At 41.5% G+C, this 22,023-nt stretch overlaps 1 protein-coding gene across 2 annotated transcripts in view; it reads right to left on the bottom strand.

The window, feature by feature from the left end:
• Positions 1 to 411: 411 nt before the first annotated feature.
• Positions 412 to 22,023, bottom strand: part of LOC107999745 (inhibitory POU protein) — a 40,073-nt gene continuing 18,461 nt past the window's right edge. Inside the window, exons 2-4 of one of the 2 annotated variants that reach the window (XM_062086219.1) lie at positions 18,879 to 18,935; positions 11,962 to 12,168; positions 412 to 8,274 (exon numbers count right to left, since the gene is read on the bottom strand). In XM_062086219.1, the coding sequence (XP_061942203.1) occupies positions 7,510 to 8,274; positions 11,962 to 12,168; positions 18,879 to 18,935 (1,029 nt within the window). In that variant the 3' untranslated portion in view covers positions 412 to 7,509. The remainder of the gene's footprint in view (positions 8,275 to 11,961; positions 12,169 to 18,878; positions 18,936 to 22,023) is intronic. The other variant, XM_017059760.3, reaches the window with a different exon arrangement.

Here is a 22,023-nt window from a genome sequence, read left to right as displayed (position 1 = left end):
TCTAATATCTAACTGTATTAATCATTTTAGCGAGAAGCGCGATTTCCTGATTTGGATAAATAATCTTTTCAACGGTCTATTCGTGTCCGCTTTATAAATTTATAATCGGGCACAATATATACTCGATAGTGTGACAGGACACGCGACACACGTCTGGTCGCTCTAATTCGTTCGATAAAAACTCGGCATGAGATTTTATTACCGTGTATATAAAATTATTATTTATTCGTGTTATAAGCATATGGAATGTAATAATAATAATAATAATAATAATAATAATAGTCGCTTGAAAATCAAAAAAATTGAATTTAAATTTCGATAATTATGATGAGCGCGAAAGAATGGAATTAATAATAATATTAATTTAATTATCGATCAAAGGGAGAGTCGAGAAGGGTAAAAAGATACAAATTTATCAATAACATCAAGGTTTACTTTATTATACTATAATATTTATAATTGAATAGATACTTGGAACAAAGTTGGACACAAAGTATAGTAAATGAGTTATGGCACATGATATGTACAGTATGGAGGAAAATCCTTTTCCCTTTCCTTTCTCTTACATTGCGCGCAATTTGGTGTGTGTACGTGTGTGCGTGTGTGTATGTATATATGTATGTATGTATGTGTGCATTTTTAAGAACATTTTTCACCTAGTCGTTTCGTTTCCCTTTTTTTTAAGAAAAAATTTTTTTTCGCCTCTTTAAACTTTCTCTTTACACTAGTAATCTACAAATTTGTTCACCGATTCGTTTTTCTTTCTTTCTTTCTTTCTTTCCTTCTTTCTTTCTTTCTTTTTTTTTTTTTTGACTCTTGGAAGAGTCTCGAATCGAGATCGAACAAAATATATTCGTTTCGTTCTTGAAGAAATGAAAAATCCCGTATGTAGAAACTATCGTACATTATAGATCGACAGAATTTTAGAAAAATTCTTTGCACCATAAAACGCGACACGAACGATTCACTTTCCTTTCGCGACGTAAATGCGCCGTCAATCAAATCGATACGTACGTAGAGTATAAATGTATATACTCGAGAAGCGAATAATAGAATTTAACTAGTGCGTAGTCAATTATTACATAACAATTTACAAAGGACATTTAAGGTTCTTCTTCGATTATATACAAATTGATGAAACTGTTCTACGACGAATAGAAATCGAATGGAAAGCTTTACACGAATTAAACGAGGATAACTAACCATAATGGTCGTCTCTTTTACTTTCTTTTGTTCTTCCTTTTCCTCTCTTCCTTTCCTTTCTCCCCATTTTTCTCTATATACCTTTTCAAATAATTCATTAAACTTTACATCGCCTCAGAACGTTGTTCCAAGTTGCACGCAACATATTTACATATAAATTCTACAATATCAGGCAAATTAGACTAATACTTTTTATGATATGTCTTTATTACGTTTATTATATCGTTCGTCAATTACGCTCTTACTCATAAATGGTGTTCGGATTACTTCTTGCTTAGATTTCGTTTAATTATATTTTACAGAATTCTCCTCTTTCTTTTCCTCTCCGACCAAATCCCGTTCGCTCAATACAACGAATCCGTATCGATCGAATAATCTCAAGTATAATCCCGAATAATATTAAAAACTATGCACCCGAATTTTTCTCCTCGATCGAGAAACATTTTTTCTTTTTTCCAACAAACAAAAGTGTCTGATTTATTTTTCAAATAAAATGACAATCTCTTAATCTCGTCTTTTCCTCGATGAAAAGTGTTGTGTGTCGTGTTTTCTTCTTTCTCCTTTTTCTTTTTTTTTTTTTTTTTCTAACGATTAATGAATAAAAAATAAGAGCTTTCGAAAATACGAGTGTACAATTTTAACGAATTTTAAGAAGAAGATGAACGAAAAGATGAGTAAATTTTTTCCCAGGCCGCGAAAAAAAAAGAAAAACGATTATCGAATTTACCATGATCGATGATCACGACGAAACGAACGAAAAGTCAGATTTAAAAACTGATCACGCATACACTTATGAGTAAGATTGAAAGTTTATTAACAATTCATTTTGGCTTCATTTAGATTTATTATTGAACATTCAATCTAATTGTCGAATAGTTAATTATTTATACTAATTAGTAGTTCTCGTAATCCTTTATACAAATCTTTCCTTTTTTTCTCTCTCTCTCTCTCTCTCTCTCTTTTCGGTTAATACGTGGCTCTCTCTCTCTTTCACGCACTCTCTCATTCTCTCTCACTCTCTCTCGATCAAGCATTTCGAAACGAGTTGGTCGCCGTTGCACGCGGCGGGTTTTATTAAATTAAATAATAAATAACGCGCCTATATTATGTATATTATATACACAAGAATCTTTCACGCATGTAGGTATACGCGACCACTTCGATGGTTTTTCTTTTTTCTTCCTTTTTTAATATCTTCATTGCCTTCCGTTCTTCGGAAAATTCGAATCGAGTATACGAGCGGGGTCCGCGCGAGATGATTCGATGATGAAAGATGACGCGGAGAAAATTATCAAAAGCGTAACAATTTCCTTCTTTGTTCGTCATTTTGTAACCTGTTGCCTATATACATAAAAGATCGAAAAGAAAGATACAAATTTCCCTCCAATTTTCAAAATTTTTTTTTACGAATTTCGAACGACGAATCATCGAATCGCGCGCGATACCGACCTGGTTACGCGTTTAATCGTAATTAATCGTAAACGTAGAACATATGTACACGAAGGTTCACACCTGATTTATCCACGAGTAAAAAGTTTCGAGAAATTCGTTTCCTTACTGCTAAATTCAAGGACATACCGGATTGTACATGCATCTCAATATAACGGTAGTTTCGTCTTTTCGTTTTTTTTTTTTTTCTTTTTTTATTTTAAGAGTCCGTAAAGACGTTGCTTCGAAGTACAACTTGGCACGCAGAGTACATGAAAAAGAGTTTAGTCGAGTTTTTTTTTTTTCCTTCTTTTTTATTATAGAGATTCGAGGGGATCATATCGTGAATGAATGCGCAAATCGTAATGGAACACGACCAAGAGAAATAAAAAAAATCAAACTTCCATCTCTCACCTTGTCGCGGATAGGAAAAAAAAAAAAAAAAAGATAAACGTAATTTTTTCTCATCGATTTTTCGTTCGACGATCGATTATGTACACGTATGTATATGTAAAATGCTAAATCGTTTTCCTTGTTTCCATCTTAAATATAGAATTAAAAAACGACTCGTTTTCCTTTCTTGTTTTCTTTTTTTTCTTTTTTTTTTCTTTTTTTTTGTTTTTTTTCTTCTTCTTCTTCTTCGAAAATTGAAGAATCGACGGGAAAAATGTCCACGGTACATATACCTACTCGCGCCAAACAGCAAGGCTCCTAGATGTACGTTACGATTAGTAATTAATCGTTTTAAAAGCATATTGCGATATGACTTGTTACCCTGTCTTTTAATGTTTTCGCGGAACGTGTCGTGTTTCGAAAAAGATCCTCGTCACTTTAAAAAAAAAAAAAAGAATAACGATCGCGATATACAAGTGTCGGACTGTGATTCTTAAGTAAAGGAGGAATTGTTTGATTTATTCGAAAGAACAAGCGTATCTCGTTCGTATGTCGTTGTTTTCCACAGTAAGAATTTTGTTGAAATTTTCGGAAAAAATTTAAATTGTAAAAAAAAGGGAAAAAAGGAATCTCCGTATCGATCGATACGATATATATATATATTTTCTAGAAGAAAAGAAAAATTTCACGGCAGAAATTCTGAAATTTCATTCAACACTGTACACACAAAGTATCTCAATTTTTGCTTCCTTTTTTTCACACCCTTTTAATTCCAATTCACCAAGATGTACAGCATCTCTGCGTCTTTTCAACGAGCTCTAAACAAATCGAAGAAATTTTCTTATATATTCTTATCCGACTTGTATCCCTTTTTGAAACTAATTTCAAATGAATATATATATATATATTCCGCAATTGTCCGACGAGTACGATACGATCACGTTTTTTACATCGTGCCTCTTGTTTTAAACATCGAAGTCATCGATAATCGCGTGTCCCGATTAAATTGTAGAAAAGTCGGGAGGAGAGGAGGGAGGGGGGGGAGGGAGGGAGGTAGGCGGGGATATATATACTTACAGATTTATCGGTATCACACATCGCGTGTCCCGCACATTCGTTTCGTTTCACAATGGGAACCGAATGGAAAGAGAAAGATCGACGAAACGTCGAAACGAGGCTTCGACTTGACTCGAAGGCTTGACTCGAAGGTTTACCCGCCGGCCTTTTCGCGTATTTATTACGAAACGAATCGAAAAATTGATATTCATATACCTCGAGGCATCACAGGTAATCGTACACCAGGAATCGTGTACAGGAAAAACACTGTAATTTCCGAAGGAAACAGGGCAGGGGATCGATAGACGAGCGAATAAAAACTAGCTACGACGGACATCGGCGCGAGATCGTCCGCCTGGAATTGGAAATATGTTCCCGAGGGCGATAAATCGGTCCCTTTTTCTTCTTTTTTTTTTTTTTTTTTTTTCCCCTCTTTTTTTCTTTTTTTCCTCGAAAAGCTGTTTCGCGCGAATCTCATACGCGCGCGCGCTTTCACGCGCGTGGAAATAATTTTTTTACGACGTAAAAAAGAGAAAAAGGAAACGTTTATGTAAAAAGAAAAAGAATAAAGAGAAAATTAAACGACAAATCGAGATGCGTTCGAGATGCAATAACCCGACAATGATGGCGCGAATCGAGCCGAACGGAAATAGACAGAGATAGACATAGAAATAACAAAATAAATAGAGAATATGATAGTAATAATGATAATCAATCATGATGATGATAATAATAATAATAATAATAATAATAATAATAATAATAATAATAGTAATAATGTATCTTTAAACTCTATATTGCACTAGAATCTTTTTTTTTTTTTCTTTTTGTTCTCTCCATCACCTAGTAGAATGGCAACAGACTATTATTCTTCTAGAAAATACCTATCCTCTTACGTATGTACAATTTAAAAATGGCTACCATCCTTCCGCTTACATTTTAACTAATAGTAATGACACGTCGCTCTTCACGTCGTTCGAGTAGGCGAATATCCTCGCGGTATTGCTCGATATTGCACGCGGATATTCGAGCCCGATCACACACCTGTATTACACACACATGTATCCGGGGTTATTTTCTTTTTTTTTTTTTCACACTAGCCTCGATCATACGTCACCGGAACGATCCCGGCTGGTGATCGGCTCTGGCATGCACAGTTGTATGTACGAGGATTTCGTTTCTCTCTCTCTCCCTCTCTCTCTCTCTCTTTCTCTCTCTCTCTCTCTATTTATTTATTTACTTATTCTTCTTCTTCTTTTTTTTTTCTTTTTTAATTCACGTTTAAACGAGTTCCGTTGTCACGACGAGGGGGGGACAACGAAATCGTTCAATCGAAACAAAAATATAATCGCACACCGCGCTGGTGAAAATGTACAGAGAGCGACCTTTTTCTCGAGAGTCGAGAGATATCAATTTCTGAGTGTTTCGTTCGAGCGATCAACCGCACTCCCGATGCCACGCGAAGTCGTCCGTTTGTTCTCCGATCGTTTGAAAATATTGCACGAAATTTATTTATTTTTTTTTTTTTTTTACTTTACTTCGTAGAAGAGATGAAGTTAACCGAAATGTTCTTTTATTTCCCCCCTTTTTCTCGAAATTTCGCCCGGCTTTCCTTCGGTCAGCGAGGAGGCGCGGTTGATCGCATAAAGTACAAATAAAGTTCGTTAATTCGTCGACTAACACTACTGTATTGCTTCAATATGATATGATACAGTCTTTTCACTGATTGTCCAATATCACTACGTAATACATCCTCTCAACTTCCTCCCCCCTCCCCTCCCCCTTTTTTTTCTTCTTCCCATCTCGGTTTCCTCACTCCCTTTCGCTCTTTCATCCTTGCCTCGCGCATTTCGCTAATCGATACACCGCCACCGGAACGGAATCCAACGTTTGGGAATGGAACGGTGTTCGCGGCACGTTCGCGATGATTATAAGAAAAATGGGAAAATCCTTGATTTTTCTCCTTGAATCGAAGCGCGTGCAACAATTGTGGGGAATACGTTCAAATATATTCCTTTTTTTTCTTTTGCCAATAAAAGCACGATGTTGAATTTTGTCGAGAATTCATCGAATTCAGCTTTCTTCGAAATTCACTCTCTATTTTGTTATCGGGAGTTAAACGTTTGATTAAATGTTTCGAGGGCAACGTAACATTAGACAAAAGATTCGTTCCGGGATCGAGTATATCGCGTACGTTTCACTCTTGCTCTTTTCACACGCACGCTTCTCTCTCTCTCTCTCTCTCTCTCTCTCTCTAACTTTTCACTTTTTTTTTTTTACACTGCACCGAGTGTCTTCATTAGGATTAATATCACTTTTATTTTCTTCGACGCGATCGTATCCACGCGTCGATTATTATAACAATACGTACTTTTTTATATTTTTATGTTTCGAATTGTACTTTCCAAGACGCATTCGACGATATTCGTTACTTCGCTGCGGTCGATCGCTTCCCTCCATTCGCGAAAAAAATCCTCTTCCACTTGTTCGCGACGAGATTACTTGGCGCGATTTACATGATTTTTCCCTCGATTTTTTTTTTTCCTAATTACTCGCGGTCAATCTCATTTTTAAAGTATTTGGAAAATTTTAATACACTTTTTTATTCGATTCGTTACGAAAGATCGGAAGATGGGGATTTGAGGAAAGAGACTCTGATAAAAATGACAAATTCGAGTAAAGTTCGGTGGAGGATACGCGAAATCGAGGACGATTTCCAGACGAGGTTGGTTCAAGGGTGGATGATACGCTCGTAAACTTTTTTATCGCATCGATCGTGGCCGATACGTTTCGCAAATTCTATCTCACTTTACAGATGATTTGATCCAGCCTTTCCTGACGTCACGGTCCTCTCACGCCATTTCACGCGATATTCTCGCGCGATATAGCGTGCCGCTTCTCTCAAACGCAACACGCACCCCTCGCACACTTCTCTCTCTCTCTCTCTCTCTCTCTCGAAAAATAGACCTCTAGAAATTTTAATAAGTCGAGCATCTCGTCCAATCGCGTCCAACTTCCTCTCGAATGAGTGGGACGAGCGAAGGAAGCGGGGAAGAAAGAGGGAAGAGTTCGCGAAAGCGGGCAAGCGATCGGGCATCGTCACCGGTGTAGAAATCCGCCGGCAGATTACGCGTCGTCGAGAGCATCGCGCGCGCTTGCAGTGATCGCGAGATATCGAATACGGTTTTATCAAGCCTGTGACAGTGTTTGACTTGTGTGGTTAGAGCCACAGCGTCGAGCCAGCCATCGATTAGCAGCGGGACCTCGACTCGAGATCGAGAAACGTCTCGATTTTTCCACGGAATCCCCGCTGCCGTCTCCCCTTCCTCTCCTTTACGGCCACCCCTGGAACTCGGTCAAGGGTTCTGGTTTAGGCTCGAGACTGGGCAACTGATACGGTCAGTTTTGCTGTCACAAGCCACCCTCGGGTCAATGTTGGGCAGCGAATTTCATGCGCTTCTGCTTCTGCCGCTGGTTGCAGAACCACACCCTGACCACGTTCTTCTTCAGGTCGAGTTTCTCCGCGATCGCGGCGATCTTCTCGCCGGACGGCCGCGGCTGGACAGCGAAGTACGCCTCCAGCGACCGTTTCTCGGGCGCCGCTATACTCGTCCTCTTCCTCTTCTTCTCCCCCGCGGGCAACACGGAGGGCGCGTCCGGGTCCCGCCTCTTGTTCTTCGCCTGCGCCTCCGCCTCCTCGAGCCACGCTTGCAGGATCGGCTTCAACGCGATCATGTTGTTGTGGGACAACGTGAGGGACTCGAACCGGCATATCGTCGACTGGGACAGCGCGCCGACACCGGGCAACTTCAAGTTCGCCAACGCCTTGCCCACGTCCGCCTGCGTCACGCCCAGCTTGATGCGCCTCTGCTTGAACCTCTCGGCGAACGCCTCCAATTCTCTGGGATCCGTGTCCGCATCCGGGTGGAGGCCGGCCGCGGCGGCGGCCGCAGCCGCCGCCGCCATGGCCGGATGGTGGTGCGCCGGATGCGGCACGCTGCCGCCCCCGCCGCCCAGGTTCCCGTGATGGTGGTGGTGGCCCATCATCCCGTTCATGCCGCCGTAAACGGAGGGGCCGTGGATGCCCGTGTGGTGCCCCGGCCCGCCGCCCGTGTTCTCCGACATGGGCGTCAACGTGGTCATCGAGTTCGCCGGGTCCAGCATGTCCAGACTCTCCATCCCCGGATGGCTCATCTGCAACGTACAGGTTACACGTTTTTCTCTCTCTCTCTCTCAGTCCCAGCTTGTCTTTCTCTCTTTCTAGTAACAATCGGATATTTAATTTAATTCGCTTTTCGGCTTCGGGGCTCGAACGGGATTGGTCGCGTGAAATGTAATTGAGCGGTTCCACGAGAGGCGAAAGCGAGAAGAGGAAGAGATCCTTGGTGACAGGAGCGAGATCTTTTTACGCGAGATATTAGGGGGTATCTTGGAAAAAGAATCGAGATGTTCGAGCGGAAATCGTAACCAATTACAACCTTGTTGAAACGGAGGTGGGGAAACGTGTACAAACTAGCACGCACAATTATGCAGCACGTGGCCTGGTCGTGGTAGCGAGCACAGTGTGTGCGCGACCCCTTGCAAATTATTTATGAGCTCCCTTCATATTTTTCCTCCTAAGAGAGTGGCGCAACGCGCTCAGGTGCCTCTCTCGTTTGCTCTCTTCCTCTCTCTCTCTCCCTCTCTCTCTCCCTTATCCACCAAAATTCTATTAAAAAAAAAAAAAAATATACAGAAAAAAAAGAAAAGAGCATAATGTGACGATCGTGATCGAGACGCTTCGATGAACGCTATACGTGACACTCTATACATATATATATATATACACACACAGGGCGTATGAGAACACACGTACGTGCTCGTGTGTACGAAACATTTATTCTCACGAGAATATGCACCGTAGCGAGCTAACTGGATGGCACGGTTTCGGTCCAGGGGTGGCCCGGAATAGCATAGTTACATCAGAAATGCAGGGGAGTTGCGGGTGGCGGCGCGAAAGGGAAGGAAAGGGGTTGGAAGAGGATGGTGGTACGTAGGCGAATACGTAGCGAGGCAGGGACTAGCCCAGGGGCGTATATATACGGTTGGGCCCCAGAGACCCCCCGCAATATTTCATCATTACGCTGACACGACGCTAGGGTTAGTCTCTATCTATCTATCCGTCTCTCCCTTCCGTCCCTTCCTCTCTCTCTCTCGAATCCAAAGAGAAAAAGAAAGGAGGGTTCTTCTCTGTTTCGTAACGCCAACGTTGACGTTAGAAAACTCGCGTTAGAAATCGGTTAGGAACACCGTGGAATTATTGAAATCGAAGCTCCTCCCCCTCCTGCGTGTAAAAACGGCGAGACTTTATGGGACACTTGCTGTTTGACCATCTGTGTACGGTTAGGAGGGGAGGGAGATGTAAGCGAGAGAAGGGCGGCCGTGCCACCGCACTGCGGGAAGCCAGAAACGGCGAATTGTACACGTAGCGAACGGACAGAGGTTGACTAGGCGGGGATCGAGGCGAGAGGAGGTATATGATGATATTTTATATATATACATGGAATGGGATTAACGAATCAACGAGGGGAGTACTGGAAAAAAGTGTTTTCCTTCGATGTTCCACGCTGTATATCCTCGATCGCGCTTTCCGCTTCTCGTGGAAATATTTAATGGGCGGCTAATGGGTACAGATGTACAACAACGGGGATGTTAAGAATCGTAATGTTCCAATTTTTAAAAATTTAATAAATAATAAATTAACAGATAAAATAAAAAGGAGAAAGAAATCGTACCAAGTTTCGTTAACGGATATCGATTCGCGACGGATTGTTGAAATTTTTATAAATACGTTTCTTTCGAGTTTTAAGGGGGAAATATTGGGAAAGGAAAAAAGGAAAAGGAAATTCTCGCGTCGAAAATTGATCGCGTTACGCCCTGCGTGCGTTACGAATCGTCCCAATGGCGAGATAATACACGAGCAACGCCCCTACGCTCGAGAAGATCATTCCGGGTCGGTGAGCATCGGAGTCGGCTTCCACCCTTACTGCCCGTCCCATCATCCACTCATCAGATTGTTTGTATTAGCATAAAAACACCGATACGACAAGCAGCAAATTGCGATTGAATTAATGGGGCGGACTCGATGCCTGTTTTCTGGCCTGCATCTTCTGGGCCACGTTACTTTTCCTTTTCTTTTTTTTTTTTTTAGCGAATTCTGCGTGTTTCTTCTTAAGAAATAATAGAAAAAAAAAAATTATACTTTTCGACGTACGATCTCGTTTCTTCCTTCGTTCTCTCTCTCTCTCTCTCTCGTGAAAATATATTTCGTTGATTCGTTAATAATTAACAAATATTAACGGTATTTAAACGTATGTACAATTACTTGGATGTATACATATATATATCGGAATATAGAATGCATCAATAATTAAAGTGTCAAAATGAAAACTGTTGCTCGGATTTCGAATACGATACGACGTTAATAAAGAATCGGCGGAGTTGAATTTTTCAATCGTCCGATTAATTATAAATCATAATTAATTGCCATCCGTGATTAATTATTTGCCGTGGTGTTTTTAAGCAACCTCCCTCCTCTCCCTTCCTCCCCCTCCTTCCTTCCCTCCCCCTCCCCCTCCCCTCGGTCGAAACTCGTTCCCATTTTATTATAATCGTTGGCCGGAGATCGTTGAATTTTGCAAATCGGCCGTTATTGTTCACGGTATACTTCATTACGATAATTGTTTCATCGATAAACTTCGTCATCGGTAACGGTTATTAAGTTTTAACAAAATTATCCTCCCTCCGAGGCCACGTTACAATTAGTACGTTTCGTAATTCATATCAATTTGTACGAATACAACTGCAGACACTTTCCTTCCTTTATTGAATCAAAATCGGGAAATATTTCCCGGGCTGGATGTGTGGGAAACGGGATGAAAATTTCACAGCTTCACAGCTTGAATTAACAAAGTGGTACCGCGCGCGGTAGCAGTAGCGGTGAGAGTGAACACGGCCGAGATTAATATAAATATACCGATCGTCGCGAACCGGTCGAAGCTCGATCATTTTCTTCTTTTCTTTTTCTTTTATTAAAAAAAAATAATAATAATAATTAAATATTCATGGTGGAGCGAACAAAAAAAAGGAGAAGTAAGGAAGTATAGTATGCGAGAAAAATGCAGATTCACAAAGAAATGCGAATGTATCTGATGATGCGGCCGAAATATAAATATACCGATCTTTTTCTTTTCTTTTTTATTAAAAAAATAATAATAAAAATATCCATGGTGAAGGGAACAAAAAAAAGAAAAAATAAGAAAGTATAGTATGCGAGAAAAATGCAGATTAACAAAGAAATGCGAATGTATCTGATGATGCAGTCGAGATTGATATAAATATACCGATCTTTTTCTTTTCTTTTTTATTAAAAAAATAATAATAATAAAAATATTCATGGTGGAGGGAATAAAAAAAAGAAAAAGTAAGGAAGTATAATATGCGAAAAAAATACAGATTCACAAAGAAATGCGAATGTATTTGACGATGCGGCCGATATTAATATAAATATACCGATCTTTTTCTTTTCTTTTTTATTAAAAAAAATAATAATAATAAAAATATCCATAGTGAAGGGAACAAAAAAAAGAAAAAATGAGGAAGTATAGTATGCGAAAAAAATGCAGATTCACAAAGAAACGCGAATGTATCTGACGATGCAGTCGAGATTGATATAAATATACCGATCGTCGCGAACCGATCGAAGCTCGATCATTTTCTTCTTTTCTTTTTTTTTTTATTAAAAAAAATATTAATAAAAATATTCATGGTGGAGGGAACAAAAAAAAGAAAAGAAAAAGGAAAAGTAAGAAAGTATAGTATGCGAAAAAAATGCAGACTCACAAAGAGGTGTGAATGTACCTGATGATGCGGCCGGTTATTCGGATGGGGGGTCGGCATGTGGGCTCCATGATGATAGACCGAAACGGGGTCGTGCTTCAAAGGCATTGGGGTGCCCGCGTTGTGTTTTCCCAAATCCGCCGCCAAAGCTTCCGCCCTCGAAAGTAAGCCGTCTTGTAGGCCGCTGTTCAGACCCCCGAACAAGTCACCCTGAAACGTTAAAAGCGACACGTGACACTGATTGAAGAATCAGGGATCACGCGGTAACGCAATTTTCCCGGCCAGAAACGTTTCCGTCTTCTTTAAACGAATTTATTATATCGCGTCTTGCACGGTTATCCTATAACGGTTGCTCATGCATGCATGAATAGTAAGGGAAGGGTCGCACGATTTCGACTTCGGATTTCAACGAGACGAAGTGAAGGAATTTGTGAGAGGAAGAGAGAAAGAGAGAGAAAAGTTAGGTTAAGGGAGCGGTAAGTTTTTTAGTAGTTTGCGCGAGTAATTTTACAATGGGAGGGAAAGATTCGATTGGACGGATCGGTGGAAAGTTAGTTTTATATAGCGTTAGTCGAAAATAGTGGCTCAATGTCACTTTCTGGCGAAAAAAAAGTGCGCGGTTCATTTGTACAAAAGTATCCAGTCAGAGGTCACTCCGTGTACTCAACATGGCCGTGCGATCGATATTCTAAAAATAGTTTTGACACTGGAAACTCTTGGAGCTCTTGCCTTTTCCCGCATTTTTCAAAACTAACGTACGTGATCGATTTTTTAAACCGGTCAATCCGTTGCTCCGCTATTCTCGATACTATCGACTATTACTTAATAACAAGCGTCTTTAATAATTGACAACTTTGTCTCTTTACTCGTTGCGTTTCAATCGTTCTCCTTTCCTTTTCTTTCCCTTCTTTTTTGTGAAACGTATATATATTTTATAATCACGTTGCAGAAAATGAGAACAACAATGATTAAAGTAATCACAACGATAAGCACGCGTGTAACAGTATTCACCCTAATTGATGTTATTCGAAAAGTGGCCGCGCGTGACCTATGAGATTTGGTAATCGAATTCGTTTGCTCGTCAAATGTTGCTGGGGTTAGTGGACAGAATATTTTAGGGTCGAAGCGTTACTAAAGCAGGGCGAGCATAGGGTCCGTAATATTTAGATATTTGATCGTGGACAAGATGTATTTTATCATCGAACTTAAATTGGAAATCCTGCTAATCTCCGGTTAACGCAACGAATATTAAATATTTTCTCGCGAAAAATAAAATTTCGTCTCGAAGCGGATTCGACGTATTTCGAAGTTTTTCGGGGCGAACGGGAATTCTGGCGGAAATAATGAGAAGCGGATAGGAGGGGATGGTCGAGGGTGAAAGGGTTAATGCAATTTCTTCCTCCTGCGATGTATTAATAGCGGTTGCGACGCGAATTTATGGTTTCGTTTTGCCCGGATACGCCTCTACACCGTGGCAATCGATATTATATGGGACATTTTGCGTCAGCCGCATCTGTCACTCGCGGCGCGCTGCAAGGTTCGGCCACCGCAAGCGGTGTGTATCGTCACGTTGCTCCAAGAGAAATCGAAACGAGCGCGATCCCTGTCTGAAGAGAATAGTCGAAATTTGGAAAAATCGAAAGTTTGGAAAAAATTGAAATTTAACCGATTCAACGATTTTCAATTTTTCGTCTCGCTCTCGCGATGCGAAATATTTCGATACTTGTTTCGCTCGTCTAGGTTTTCTTGAAACGAAATTATTTAAAAATAGAATATCTTCAAATAGCGTTATCGATTTCCGTTCCCTTGCATCGTTGGGAAAATGTGGCCGTTGCTTTATTAAATATCAATAAAGGAGGATTTCATTGTCAAAACAATTTAGTGAGAATCCTCCGCGGCGCGGGTTTTCATCAAGTTTGTATGAATCCATTGCAAACTAATTGACATCGACCTCTCTCGTTTTTCGCCCGGTAATGGAAAATATTGTAAATCGGATATTAAACGTTTCCCCCTCCCAGAAACAACCCTTCTCATTGTATCGAGATTTCGTTTTCCCTTCCCCCTCCCAAAACGAAAAATCCATTCTAATCGAAAGTTGATCGACGAAAGAAAATTTTGCGAACGAAAATTGTTGTTGTTCCATTTCTGTGATTAAAAATTGACAAGGGCAAATTATCCGTAACAGTTATTGAAATGTCAATAGTTACGTTCCGCGTAGCGAGGTTAAAAACGATTCGCTATCTACTTATTTCATTATAAACCGTAATGTCCGCATCGGCCGATCAATGTTTCATGCGAAAACCACCATCGTGCTTCAGCGCTTCGATTATTTATGAACACTTTGTGTCTTTGTCGACGTACGTGTACCTACCGTCTATCTATCCGTAGGTTGCTGAACTGAAACCGTCGCTTTCCCCCTTTCTTTCCTTTTTTTCCTTTTTTCCCCCTTTTTTTTTCTAATTTCCATAACTTTCCCCGTGTTTTTTCCTTATCTCGTACACAGAAAGGAGAAATCGAGCACCTCGCTTTTAATCCCGAGAAACGTTACGTTCGGCGGAGGATAGGTAACTCGAGTAATCGAGTTACAATTACGCCGGTATTTTTTCCGTTGTTGTTTCCTTCTTTCCTTTTCGTTCGAATATTCTCTTATTACTCGAGATGGAGAGCGATGAACGAATTATTTATGGAATACCGGTGGAAGATAACGAGCAAGATTATCCGGCGTTAAATTATCCGGCAACCCTGGAAAGGATGAAGTAGGTACTTAACTCATCCGTTGCGTGATACATGGCACTGCTCACGGAGACGAATGCTTTACCTAAACGAACTTTTAACAGGACAATAAATCCTAAATTGCGTTTCTCTCTTCAAGCGCGGAGCAAGAGTTCCAGTTTGGGGAGAGTTTAACCCCGTGTGTGCCGTGAATGTACAGGGTGATCTTCTAAAAATATTCATTCATCCAATCAGCGCAGAACGCAACGCAGACGTACGTTTTAAACGAGCAATTCTCTCGATGACCGATTAAAAAGTCGCACAAGAATGTGAACAATCTCCCTTCTCGTTACACCTCGTTTACGTCATCACCGTTCGATTTTCCACCATCTTCGAAGCAACTTCTTTCGGTACACCCTGTACGCACGGTATAGTTTTTCCAAGGGTTGGGGAGGAAGGGCGAGAGACGGGGCTAGACGACGCAGGAGGAACGGATACAGATTGCTCTTGTTAGCCGCGTAGTTAGCAGCTCGTGCGGTTGTTTGGCAAAGTTTCTACGAGAGTCCCCCTTCTTCTGTCCCCCCTCGATTCACTGGGTCCTCCTAGTCGTTAATAGAGTCATTTTTCCGAGCTGCCCGCGGCACCGCACGTTCAACGCGTCCTCCACCGCGTTCGAGATTAGCCAATTACAATTGAATTATCGCCGCCCCACGGTGAACCAGCGTAATTTATCCGCTCGGCGAGAGTTGGCCAGGAAATGATTAACCTCGTAACGATCGTTCTATCTGTTGGAAATAATTTACTTTTTTTGGGGGGCAAACGGAGTCGTCGAGTTTCCCTTTTTAAAGGGAAGAAAAAGGAAGGAGGTGGTTTCGCACAAGTGGATGATGAATTTGAAATTGCGCGTTTGGAAATCTTTCGAGTTTGTTTATCGGACTCTTTTGGAAAAAAGAAGAGAGAGAGAGAGAGGAGGTTCACGAAGGGGGATTTTCGAAGTTTGGGAGGAAATTTGGTCGGCGATCATCGATCGAATCGCGACGAAAAGTATAAACTATAAAGTGATTCTTTATGGAACGGAGAGCCGCGGAGGACGAATATTCATTAAAGTTTTTCACCGCTCTATCCGTCATCCCATGATGCAATCCACTTTTCCATCCATTATGCAGGATGTTTCGTATTGAAAAAGAGTAAACCGCCATTGTCAGAATGAAATAAAGTGTATAAATAAAATAGGCGTGCCAGAATGCTAAGGTGAATGGAACACAACTCGATGCAGTTCAACATAACATACACACATTCATGACTATATAATGCGTGTAGTTCTGTTTTCCATTGCGCTTCAGCAATCGAATACCGGCTCGAGGTTTAAAATAAAGGCGATAAAGAATTCAGCGCGGGAGAATACGTAATGCAAGGGAAATTGACTTTTTTTTTCTCTCTCTCCCTTTTTTTTTCCTCTCTCCCAATTTCGCCCGTATCAATCATCAAAATGTTAACGGCAAAAATTATTTTTTAGATTCTTTCCTTTCAATCTCCCGCCTCCGTTAAGTATTCATTCGATCAAAGGAAAAAAGGCTAACTTTCCTCGCTCTCGAAAGATAAATTTTATCGATTGAGCGGCTTGGAGAAAGAAAGGAAAAGAACGTTGTTTACAATTGATTCGCGGGATGAAAAGCGGTCGATAATATTCGCTCGAGAATAACGATTGAGCCACCGTTTATTCGATTCTAAATGCGGAACCGGTCTCGGACCGTCGGACCAACGGATACCGCGAAATGGGACAATTACGTTATTTCCGTTCGATAACCTACATCGCGGAGCAGTCTGACGCATGAATAAATAAATTCTTCCAGAAAATCTGGTGTCTCGCACGAAAACCAGCAGACTGTACGAATTAACACTTGCATGGCGGAGTACCCGTCTGTCTAGGACCAGTGGTTCTTAACCCGTGTGAAAAGAACGCGAAAATTCCATTCCCAAAATTGTCCCCAAAATTGCTTTCTCCTCGTACGATCCGCCTTTATTTATCGACGATAAAAAGCTATTCTCGGAAACCTTTCGATTTTCCAAAACACAACAGCGACCTCTCTTTTCTCCCAGTTTCAATTTCCACCCTCGATCGATTTCGACTGCTCTCGGCGATTCGATCGCCAATGGAAAAAAAAGAGAAGAAGGCGAAAGGAGAACCACTGGTCGGACGGATCGAGCATATTACAACCCCCTCCTCTCCTTGCCGACATTCCGATCAAATTCGGGATTTCACCGCGACAGAGACGCGACGCGACCCATCCGAGCGTTGCCATCCATCCTTATCGATTTAGAAACGATTCCAAATTCGTAACGGGCTCGATATTTGGCCGCAGGAAGCAGCCAGCCGGCTGGCTGCAGGACGTCTGCCGCGTGTATATATTCCGGCTGCCGCCCGCAGCTTTATTCGTTGCCCGCTCGGTAATAATTGATGCCGTTCATTGGATAACGCAATTAACGGTGTATTATTGATGGAAGGCAGAGCGAAACGCGGCCGTATCGCGCTGTATTGTAAATTACCATTCGATAAATGCTTCGAGATTGCGACATGAAATATTGCGACACGCGAGATTGCGGTGCAAAGTAGCCGCGTCGCGCGCCGCTTCCAACTTCGCTCGTCGATCGGGGATATACCCATGGGCGTGCGGGTATACGCGCCCGTTAATATGCATGCGTGCGTGTAAATGGGATGGGAATGGATGCGTTCGCGTTGCGTTGCCAGGGGTAGGGTTAATGATGGGTGCGGATGGACCAAATTGTCGAATTGCTTTTTCATTTTTTTTTCTTCTTCTCCTTTTTTTATTTTACTTCAGCTTTGGATATTCTATTTTTAGTCTATTTTAGTCTATTTTTCTCTCTACTTTGTATATATATATTTCCGGATCCGAAACGATCTATCTAAACATCTTCTTTATTGCTCGTAATTCGTAACGAATTTTGTATTCCAGTGGTTAAGATAATAATTGTACGTGTAATTGGATATATTATGTTTTTCTATCAAGAAAACATCCCCTCTTCTTATGCTTCTTTTAGCAGTAGTAATGAACAGTAGATTTGAATTACTCGAAATTTTTTAATCAATATCTACGCATTTACGTATAGAATATTTCAGAGTATTTTAAAATTTCTCGTAATATGTATAGGTTAATTATGATTTGTAATTATGATAATTTATGAATGTAATTTGTGTTCGAGTAGTTAAGATAATAATCGAATGTATAGTTTCACTTAAATATTTCAAATTCCAGTAACCTCATAATTTTTTCATTTTCAATATTCAATATTCGATGAATCATAGCTCTTTCTGTATCAACGAAGCGTCCGAAGCGAAGATCCTAGCAAAGACACATTTACATTAATTTATAATTTGTAACAATAATTTGTATTCGAGTAGTTAAGATAATAATCGAATGTATGCGAATAACTTTTGAATATTCAAAATTATCTCTTTCCGTATAGCATCAACAAAGCATCTGAAGATCCTGACAAACACGCGCATTAATTTATTTAATTTATAACTCGTAACAACAATTCGAGTAATTAAGATAATAATCCAAACATCATCATAGACGGTTCCATTTAAATATTTCGACTTCCAGTAACTTCATAATTTCTTAATTTCGAATATTCAAAATTACAGCTCTTCCTGTCAAAGCGAGGATCCTAGCGAAGAACTTATACTTCTTTTCGAGCAGTGGAAAAACGTTAGAATTGCTCGAAATTTTTCAATCGTAGATTTCTGTGGATTCGCGAAAACAAGAGTTGCTCGGCGATGAAAGCTCGCTTCGAAGCGTTTTGCGTTGTTATATTTGCGGGAACAACGTAAGCGACGCGTGGCTCTTTTTACGGCACTCAAACTATCCAGCGCCACCTCATCGTACGTCTAAATAATCAATTTACCACTGGCCATAATCGTAACCACGAGTTAGCGAGTTTACGTCAGCCAAGCCCACCGTAACTACGCGGCTTCGCGAACCATAAATATTACGGGAGCGTTTCGTATAAAGCCAACCGTGTTGTACACCCCCCTCTTTCTTTCTTGCTCGCGCCACTTTAATTGTGCCTCGAGAGTGGACATCGAGCAATTCTTTTTTGGATAAGGATAATGTGAGCGTGCTGTCGTTGGATACGATTTGGATGAGAAGAACGATTCGGAAAATTATAGTTACAGTTATACTCACGTTGTGCCTCGGTGACCAGGAATTGCACATAATGGATGCATCTTCCAGTATACGACTCTGGAAAAAAGAAAGCGTCGATTTTTAAACGTTTCACCTTAAAAATTTATATATTTTTCCGCGCGATATTAAAAATAATCGTAACGACGATTGTCGAATGCGTTTAATCGATCATTTTATGAAATATTTATCCGTGGATACAGAGGGATATATTCGAGTGTACTCGCGGAGGATCCTTGTCGCGCGATCTAAATGTCATTGACTCCTAGAAATAGGTGTCGACCGCTTAGAAATCCAGCCGAGAATGGAAAACTGGAAAGATTTTACAACGTGACGCTTTGACCCCAATAGTCTGTCTAGACTAGACAGTTTTAAATATTAAATACTTTTAGAAGGGAACTTTTATATTCACAGAGATCTTTCACCGTCGTATTTCGTTTCTAATAAAGATATATCTCTGAATTATCGAAAAAATTTGTCGCGACAAACCCCCTCCGATAAAAATATCCCCGAAACAATTTCGTCTTCCATAACTGGAAGAACAACGCGATCGATATATTTTCACGAAAATATAAATACACCTTCCATTCCCCCTTAAAATTTCTCCCCCAAAGTTTCTAAAATTCATTTCTAAAATTCGCACAATTATCAACAAAATATATTGATCGATCATCCGGGGGAGGATTTTAGAAGGGGGGGTTGAAAATTTTTCCCTCCCTCGTTGACGAACCGGGGCGGCGGCGAAACGTTTCTCCTGGCCGACAGAGAAACTCGTGCATATCGACGCGGTTTACCTGTCAGCGGGGGTTAATATTCATCTGGCCTGCATATTTTATTCCTGGCAATCGCGTAATATGTATATTTAAAACGGGCGGCACTAAGATTGACAGAATCGGGCCATACCGGCGTCGCGACGCCGGCGTCACAAATTAAACGAGTCATTTTAGGAACAGGGCAGAATTAGGTAATTCAATATCGTTCTCATTAAACCGTCGGCCAATTTTGAAAGCTCGAGGAAGGATCGATACCGATGACAATGATTCGCGTCATTATAAAAGTCGCGACTGGCGTGAATACTTCATATACTCCGTCCGACAGTTTTTTCATTATTAGATTTTTTTTTTCCATTCCCGCTTTATCTCGCCATACTTATTTCAATATAATCAACGTGTACATCGCGTTTAATATTCCGCGCCATCTTATCGCCAAGATACACGTGTAAACGAGAAATCAAGATGATAATTGAAAATTTTTAATCGATGTTGGTAAAAGCGATCGAGGACTTCCTTCTTTTCTTCTCATTTCTTCACCATTCGCAACCCAAGCGTACGGTTAAGCCGCTCGGATCAAAGAATCCTCTTCCCTCGTTATTCGTGCCGCGTTCCTATGGAATAATCATACGTTCGTATTCATTATTCCACGGTTTATATCCGAAACGTGTTGCGTTTAATACACACGCTTGTTCGGCGAAGGCCAAAATTGCGGGTGTACCAATTATTCAACGGCTCGGAGGGCAACAACAATGGACGCCCTATGTTAGATGTTTACAACGAAGCTGTAGTCGAGAGGGGGGGAAAAGGCAAATTTTTCGAGGGGAAACTCGGTTGTGCAAACTCGCGCCACGCGTGAATTCGCGCGTGTGCGTCTCCGTCTCTCTCTGTACCGTCCCTTTACATGTCATCAATCAACGCGCCCTCTGCATTGTGTACGCCGCGCGCGAGGAGACGCATCGCGTATGCTTTGCTGTGCACACCGGCATCGAGCGCAAATACCGAGCTCGGACAACATCGATGACACGCAACGCGGCGCATGCGCGGGTGCACGCACGGAGACGCGAATCCCTCATTCTCGCGCATTCGGTTCGTCAATCAATTTCCAATCGATCCTCGATTTTCCTTCAAAAAGAAAAAAGGAAAGAAGAGAGAGTGTATTTCTCCGATATACCCACAAAAGCGCGAAACCGTCGTTCTTCTCTCGATATCCCCTCTATCACCGCCGCGTTGTTCCTCTTCCTCTTGGAAAACTTGCGAAGGGGACCGAAAAAAAGAGAAAAACTTTTCATCCATCGTTTATCCACGTTATTACGAGCATTTCAATCTCCCGTAGAATTTCGAATTCTCTCGTTCCCGTATGTACATATCCGCGGATATACGCGCGGGTTACAAGGACGTCTGTGTCCGTGGTTGCAAACATAAAGGAGGGGAGGGGGGCGCGCGCGGGCGCGCCACGTGAAAACACAGGGAGGGGAGGGGAGGGAGCCGGGTTTATATACGTACATCCCGTGTTCCGAGATACGAAACACATTGGACGACTCTCTCTCTAGCGCGGGCAAACAGCCGCACAGTCGAAACAGTTTGCCCGGCTAATTGATTTTCCTTGGCATCCTCGATTCGGCGTAACCGGGTCCACGCAACCCGCCGCTGCGTGCACCCACCTCCTCCTCCTCCTCCTCCTGCTGCTGCCACGAGGAGACAAGCGGGTGATCGAGCATCGACCGATGCGAGGATACAAGCCTGCCGGATTGATTATCCGCCGGTAGCACGATTGTAAATCGACCGCAGAACTGGGGAGGAATCGATCGATCGGTCGGTCGATCGATCGGTTTTCGGGATTTTCGAGAGATTGGCGTTGGATTATGGATAGATGGGATGCGGATTCGTGGAGGATTCGAAAATGAAATTAATCGGGCGGACGAGGGGGTGATGCTCGAAATGGGGAATGCGTTGTAGCGGATTGCGACGAGATAATTTTGAGGGGATAATTCGGATGGAGAAATTGTGATCGTTTTTCCGGTGGAAGAGATGGGGAGGGAGGGATGGATGGAGAGAGGAAAGCGATAAAGTTTTTCGTCCGGAAAGAGGGAGGGAAGGGGAGAAGAGGAGAGGAAGCGATGCTTCTTCTTCTTCTTCTTCTTCGCGAAACTTTGACTGATAATTAACTAAATTTACCAAGGGTTGCGAGTCAAAGTGTGAAGTCGTGTTCCGAGTCTTTCTGCACTTCGACGCTCCGCTACGTTGGTTAATAACAAATGAGCCGAGCTTCGCCCCTTCACTTTTGTTATAATCGGGGACACTTGCTCCCTTACAGTTACTGTCTACCATTTTCTATTATTCACCGGATTCGTTTGAACCGTTCTAAACATTCGCTC

This window comes from Apis cerana, linkage group LG16 (assembly GCF_029169275.1).
Source record: "Apis cerana isolate GH-2021 linkage group LG16, AcerK_1.0, whole genome shotgun sequence".
NCBI lineage: Eukaryota > Metazoa > Arthropoda > Insecta > Hymenoptera > Apidae > Apis > Apis cerana.
The sequence above is the reverse complement of the archived record's forward strand: the minus strand, read 5'-3'. Positions and strand labels throughout refer to the sequence as shown.